General features: G+C 47.0%; 1 protein-coding gene across 1 annotated transcript; it reads right to left on the reverse strand.

The window, feature by feature from the left end:
* Window positions 1-6,694: 6,694 nt before the first annotated feature.
* LOC103773153 (coagulation factor X-like) lies at window positions 6,695-7,242 on the reverse strand (the record flags this gene model as incomplete). Its single annotated transcript, XM_008940509.1, has 1 exon — window positions 6,695-7,242. A coding segment is annotated over one exon (548 nt), but the record flags the coding sequence as incomplete, so codon positions are not given.
* Window positions 7,243-7,405: the final 163 nt, after the last annotated feature.

Below are 7,405 nucleotides of genomic sequence, written 5' to 3' on the forward strand. Positions count from 1 at the left end.
AGGTCTTCTGCCAGCCTGGCAGTGGAAACAAAACCCACCTTGGAACTACTCTGACATCTGCCCCATCCCTGGAAGTGTTCAAGCTCCCAGAGCCAGTTTCAGTGATGGATAAGGAGGCTTAGTAAAAGATGGTTAATTTTGCCCTGAGATGAGCAATATCCTGGTCTCCTGTGAAAATGCACAACAATCACTTTGGAGTCTGTGCTGTTTGGATGAGGAGTTTATAATATTTATATCTGTCTTCAGTTTTCTCTGATAACCTCTCCCCGTTGCCCTAACCTGAACAAATTCAGACATTTCCATGCTGTTTTCTCTTCCTTTCTCCTTCTGCCTGATTTTCTCCCCCGAGGTCGTGGGGCAGCAGCCCTGCAGCTTTGTCCAGAGGTTGTGTTTTAAGGTGTTCCTGTGGCCAGCCAGTCACTTTCTCTGCAACAGCTCCAGCAGGAGGGGAGCCAGTGCAAAGACAGCACCCCAGAGCTTCCACCCACAGCCCAGACAAGTATAACTAGGTGGTGGAACTGACTCCCAAACCATGGCAGACACAGACTTTGTGGACTTCTGCAACTGCTGCACTGCTGGATTGTTTATGGAAGTTGACTTCTGCATTCATGACAGGAAAAAAATCCATTCATACAGACAAAAAAAAAGATGGCAAAAAAGCTTATTGGAGTTTCAGAGTAAAACTTTCAGGATGACTTAAGACTCTGTGCTCCCTGTGAGGACTCAAGCAGCATTTAGCAGAGCACAGATGACACGACGTGTGCCTTGGTATGTCTCAAATGAGGACTGTGGTTCTCTGTGCCATTGAAAGCTGGGATAAGTGTCCTGGCAGAGAGAATTTGTTCTTCCCTAGTACTGGACTTCTGAGTAGGTTGATGCTGGAATTTCGTGCCTGGCAATGCAGACTGGGAGGGGAGGAAGGAGAAGCTCAGGTGACTGATTCCTCTGAATGCATGTTGAGCTGAAGACAGGGATTGAAGCCCATGGAAGGTTTCTGTGCCTTTTGTAGTTGGTTATGGACAAACCAGGAGTTGTGCAGAGCTGGGGAGGAGAAGGGATGGATGGCAGTGAGGGGATGTGTCAGCAAGCCCTGTGCAATGGCCTCAGCCTAGTCCCTGGGGCAGGTCTGGATGTGGTTCACAGTTCCATCTATCAGATTTGGCTTTCTCAAGAGGCAGTTTGGGTTGAATAATAATCTGAGGTTTCAGTGGAGGTCCTCACCTTAGCTCAGCCCCTGGCATTGCAAGCTCACGGGCAGAATGAGAGGGCTTTTCCTGGCACTAGCAGTGTCAGAGCAAGGAGAGCTAAACCAGTCCTAACAGATGCTGCCTGACCTGTTCCTGCAGAAGATTTCACCAGAAGATTCCACAGTTCGCCAGGCAGCTTTAATCCCCTCCTTAACTAGCCTTATAATGTCTAAAAAGTGTTTCCTAATATCTACCCTGTGTCCCTCAGAGTGATGGGATCCCATTACTTCTTGTCCTAGCTGTTCAGCATGTCCTGAAGATGGGGAAGACTTCTTGCTTTTGTTACAGAGTTTACAGATTTCCTTGGCTGTATGCTGTGGGACAGAGGGTGAAGTCCTTGGTTTGTGTTCACTGGTTCTCCTTCTGTTTATGCTGGAACAACTGTTCCAGTTCCACAAGATTGCTTGGAACTCCCATCTTGACTTATGGTTGTCCTTCCAGTCTGGAATGAGCTACAAACACAATGAGTAAACCCTCTCTTCTGTGGCATGTAAGCTGCTACCTGAAGGAACAAAGATTTTCCTCTCCATTGGGAACAGACTAACATCCTTCCTGGCCTGTCTTCCAATATCCACATTCTTAATGAGCTCTTGATTTTCACATCGTGTTCATCTCATTGTATTGCTCCTCAGCTTTTCTGGTTTTATCCCAGGAGGGCTGCAATTCTTTTATACACATCCAGGTTTTTCTCTACTTGCTTTTGGAAGCCAGGTCATGAAGGAGCTCATGATTTTAATTAATCCTCCTGTCCTTTCTGGACCTTGGGATGGTTTAGACATAGGCTTTAAAAACTTTGTGGGTTTTTTGTTTCTTTGTTTTGTTTTGTTTTAGAAGCTGCCTGCTCTTTCTCTCTTTTAAAAGACACATTAATTTTACTCTCATGTTCTTTTTCTTTACTTCCTTCATGATCTCTGTCACTTCACAGTTAGTTTTATTAAAGTCATCTTCCATCTTTGCATGGAAGCCAGTTCTAGACTAGTAAATTAGACTATCTAGATGAGTGCACTCAGAACTGCTTCCTATACATTTGCATGAGAAAATTTTCTCCTGAAGACTCTCAGGGCACCCAGTGTCCCACTAAGGACCTTTCCCACCTCACCTCTTGTCATGTGGCTGACTCAGGTGTTTGTTCAGTTGTGTCCAACTGGCCTCCTGTAACCACCAAATGACACAGGAAGGGATGCAGCATGTCTGAAGCATGATTCACACCCTTACTCTGCAGAGAAGCACCTCAGGGTCCAACCTCAAAGACACTTCCTCATATGGAGGGGTGAGGTTTGTGTTGAGACTTTGACAAGCACAGCTGGGTGATGTTGCAGGGGCTTGGGTAAAAACTGGTAAATCTTGTAGACTTCATTTTATCACCCAATAGCTTATGAAGGGCTAATAAGGATTACTTAATTCTCACCTCTCTTGAAGACATGAAGAGGTGTGCTCATGGCTTGCACTGTCTGTTTGAGGGCTCTGCCTCTTGACATGTTAACCCCAGATTTTTATCCTGACACCATTATTTTTGTCTGGCATTGCCCCAGTGACTCAGCCCTGGTTCTTATTGCACTGCAGCAGAGCAGGGGGAGCAAGGCAGGTGAGAAAGCACAGCTACCACGTTTTCACCCACGTGACCCAGGTCCACAAAGCAAAATAATAGCAGATAATTACCTCTGTGGTTTGGGCAGAGCAGCACAACACCAGGTTAAAGCAAAGGCTGGACCTGCCTGCTCCATCTGAAGGAAAAGGAGGACAATGGGCAGAAGCCACCGTGTCCCACGCTGACCTGCTGTTGGGATCCTCTGAGCTCACCGTGCAGCTCCCTCTGGTTTCTCTGCAGGGCTCCAGGGCAGCTTCTGGCTGAGAAATGCTGCAGTGCAAAGCATGGAGCTGGGTTTGCCACAGAGACTGGGACACTCCTGTGTCTCAGACCCCTCAGGAAGAGGGGAATCCATAAACCAGGGCAGGTTCTGCCTCAGGGGAATAACGTGGTCGCATGGTTAAACTTGGTTATGCTACCAAACCTCCAGGGAGCAGGGTGCCACTTGGTGATTTCTTCTGCAGGACCATGGTCTACAGCTCTTCTCTTTCTCCCTGCCCATTGTGAGTGGCTCTGCATCTCCAGGATGTAGAGATGAAGCCTCCCTAAAGCAGCCTGACTAGCCAGGTAGGAAGGAGCTAGAGGAAGTGATCTTGCTGTTGCTCGTGTCCCCAAGAAGACAGAAATACCACAGCCAGAGCTTTGTGCCTCCCACAAGCTGGGCAGAAGCATGAAAGTGTCTCAGAAGTAGAGCAGCTCAGGGCACCAGATCTGCAGAGCTCATCAGTAAGTCCCTATTGCAAAGCTGCTGCCTCCCAGCCCTTGGTGGTGCCTTAGGAAGCAAGTAAAGCACAGAGCTCACCAGGACAAGAGAAAATGAGAGTGAAAATTCAGCCTTTCTTCTGGGTTAGACCAACAGCATATTGCACAAGGTTTTGGTCTCTTTTATTCCAAACCACTGTAGCTTGAAGTGTGTCAGTTAGGGTGAAATTGGTTGTCAGGGTCGTGGGTGAAGCCCTGGAATCCAGTGGAGCTGGTGAGCAGGTATCCTGCAGGCTGGATGGGACCTCTGGGACACACAGAATCCATCCTGTGTCACAGGCACCAGGCCAGATCATACTTCTACAAATCCACCAGCTCTGGATGGATTTCTTTTGGGTTATTTTTGGTCATACCATTCCATGGGGACAGCAGTTGACAGGGCCTTGTGGTTTGGGGTCCTGCCCCAAAGACAACCCCATCAGGTGAGTCACCTGTGCCAGGGAGCAGTGAAGAGAAGGAGAACTTTGCTTATTGCTGTGCTAGCACAGGGCACAAATGCATGACTGTAACACTGACCCTTTGCTTGTGCTGCTCACCAGGAAACAGAAGGGCTGGCAAGACCTCCAGGATCACCCAGCCCAGCTTGTGGAGCCAACAAGGGATCAAGTTTACTTCTGTTATTCTTGGCACATTGGCCAAGGTTCCAGCAAAGGAACCTCCTGGGAAGCTGCTGCCAGCTGGACACAGTGACTGCAGAAGTGTCTCTTCTCTAGTTGCAGTGTTAGGAGGTTTTCCTTGGGATCACCCTGAAACTTTCTTGCTGCCACCGAGATGTTCTGTGACTCTTTATCTCCATGTCCCTGTGTGCCTGCAGCAGCCCTTTGCACACATCCTACATTTCTCCTCAGCCTTCCTCTTGTTTTAGTCTAAAGAAGCCTCATTTTTGAAAAGCCCAGTGCCTCATGTGCAAGAATCTCCTGCCCAGACGTGTCACCTTGGACCAGGCCTGAGGAGCATCCTACCTGCTTATTGTTTGGATCTGTCCTTTCCAAACCCTCAAAGTGATTTATTTACCATCTTTCCTTTCTTCTCTTCCTTCTCAGGACAAGCTTTTCCTTGAAGCCTGAGCACTAGAGGGTAGCTTGGACCATCTTATCCTGGATAAATGCCAGCTCTTGCCTACACCAGCAGTGTTTGCTTGCCACGAGGAGTTCTGGTATTTGAAAATCCACCAGTTTACTCAGCACCCGTGTGCTGTCCCTCTTCCCTGGATTTTACCATACAGCCACATAAAAAGTGTATTTTAATCCTTTTATTGCAGGCTTTTGAGCTGGCTGTCAGCTTCACCAGGAGACAAGGTGCAAGCACGTTTCCCTCCTGCCCTCTCAGCATGGCAGAGATGCTGTTACAGCATGAGGAGTGAACATGGAACCCTTCAGCCTCAAGCACTGTATGCAGCGTGGCACAGGATGAAAGGCTCTAGGGAGCAGCTTCCTTTGTAAAAGACAAACAAACCCTGACTGGGAAGTCCAAGGACAAAGTCTCTGGTGCTCTGCAGAATAACAACACTCTTCTCCCAGGTACAGCCATGCTGCACACACACAAACATGGACTTTCCCCCCCCTCTGCCATGCCCCTCTGTTGAACCAGCTCTCTGCCTGCTCTCAAGGTGCTACTTGGCTTGACAAGTCCTCAGGCCTCCCTGCAGTAGGATAAAGCCATGAGGATGAGAGTGGAGCTCACAAAGCTGCAGTCCTCAGGGTGAGTCCCTCAGCAGGGAGAGGTTTGCTCAGATGGTAAAAAAAAACCTCTGAAGTTTCAAAACCTGACTGTACAACCTGCTCTTTGATGTTAGCCCTGCTTGGAGCCTGTGCTGGGACCAGATCACCCTCATCTGTCCCTTACATTGTAAATTCTGCCATGAATTCTACAACTAGGACAGAAGCTGAGAGGATTTAAGGAGAATATATGCAGGAACACTACTCCACATAAAAAAAAAGCCCCAAACCATCAGTGTGGAGCTTCTGCCTGGAAATCTTACAGCACAGATCAGATCATAGCACCTGAACAGGCTACGTGTGGGAAATCACTGGGTGGGTTTGCCTCCCTCTAACAAAATTAGCATCTTGGCATCTAAATTGCCATTTATAAACCTCTAGGACAGTGAAAGTCTTTTAATTAGCCCCCTCTATTCTCTGCCTCTTCATCAGCCTTGAAAAAAAGTCAGGTCAAAAGACATTCACTCTTTTTTCACTCTCAAATGAGACTCTTCCTGTGTTTGTAAGCTGACTAGAGGGTGTAAAGAAAAAAAAATGAGAACAAAAAAGAAAGAATGTTTTATTTCAAATGCTGGTGTACATCAATATTGCACTTTACAGAAGCACCTAGAACAAGTACACGTGCAAGGAGCTTTCCAATCCTCAGCCATCCACAATGCAGAACATGATACAGAAAACATTGGACATGCACTGGTGAGCAGAAGAGTTCAAATTAAAGTGAAGTACAATCTGTATAAAGCTAAACTCTGTTTTAATTAGCTGCTGTGACCTAAGCAGGCAATTCTGTGGAATGTTGAATACTTACTTGTGTCTCAGCTTTTACCAAGCAAGCTCCCCTGCTCCCTTAATCTTTTCAATACATCTGCAGGTAGAAGCTGAACAGCTCCAGTAATAACAAACTCCCTACCCAGCCAGCTGGCTGCAGCATAAGGAGTTACTGAAGTGAGCCTCTGGTGGAAGCACTTGGGTGAACAGATAAGAAATAAAATGGCAATATAAAAGTAACCAAGTGAGCAAACAAAAGACCCCACTGACCAGCCCTTTTGCCTGGGGAAAGCCCCTCATTGTACCACTCCAAACCAACGCCAGCAGTCTGCACACACATGCTTCAAGCCAGGAATAAACCAAAAAAAGATCCAGCACCACAACTTTAAGGAATCAATTCTCAAAAAAAAAAAAAGAAAGAATAAAGTTTTCATGACAGCAACTTCCCTGTGTTAGGGAAGAGAAGGATCAAGAGCCACAGCACTATGAATTTAAGGAACCAATTCTCAAAAAAACAGTTTAGCAGATGTGGCCAAAAAAAAAAAAGAAAGAATGAAGTTTTCATGACAGCAACTTCCCTGTGTTAGGGAAGAGAAGGATCAAGAGCCACAGCACTATGAATTTTGTCTCATGACCATTCTCACCCAGCGTAAGAACCTGGACAGCTTGGTATAGACACCATACTTGCCTTTCCTTGCACATCCTTCTCCCCAGCTAACAATCCCAGTAACAAAGTAGGTATCTTTATATCTGGTTACATGGGGACCTCCACTGTCTCCTTGACAAGCATCTTTTTCCTCTGTTTCATAGCCAGCACAGAACATGTTCTCTGTGATTGCAAAGTTAGTGGACTGCTTGCAGGTGTTCCTATCAACGTAGGGGACCTCAAGGACTTTCAGCTTTTTGGAGAGTCGGCCGCCGTCGAATTCCCGCCCAAAGCCACTCACCATCCCAGACCTCTGGTTCATCAGGACCTCATTGGCAAAGTCAGCCTCAGGGAGGCAGGCTGCAATGATGTACTCAGAAAACCTGATGGGCTCCTTCAGCTTTATCAGGGCGATGTCGTTGTCGTAAGTCTGGGAGATGTATTTGGAGTGCATGAGGACCCTGTCCACGGTGTGCATTGTCTCAGACTGCTCTTTCTTTTCTCTGTCCACTTCACCTGTAGGAGGTTGTTCAATGGGTCATTAACACGGAGGTGGGATAATTAAGAGCAATGCTGACAAAGGAAGAGAGTGGTGTACTCATTCCTAACACCTCACCCAAGCCTTTGCACCGTACAAGGAAGCTGTAAAAACGTATCGCAATAGAATCATAGAATCCTT

This window comes from Merops nubicus, unplaced genomic scaffold (assembly GCF_000691845.1).
Source record: "Merops nubicus isolate BGI_N331 unplaced genomic scaffold, ASM69184v1 scaffold16315, whole genome shotgun sequence".
Taxonomy (NCBI): domain Eukaryota; kingdom Metazoa; phylum Chordata; class Aves; order Coraciiformes; family Meropidae; genus Merops; species Merops nubicus.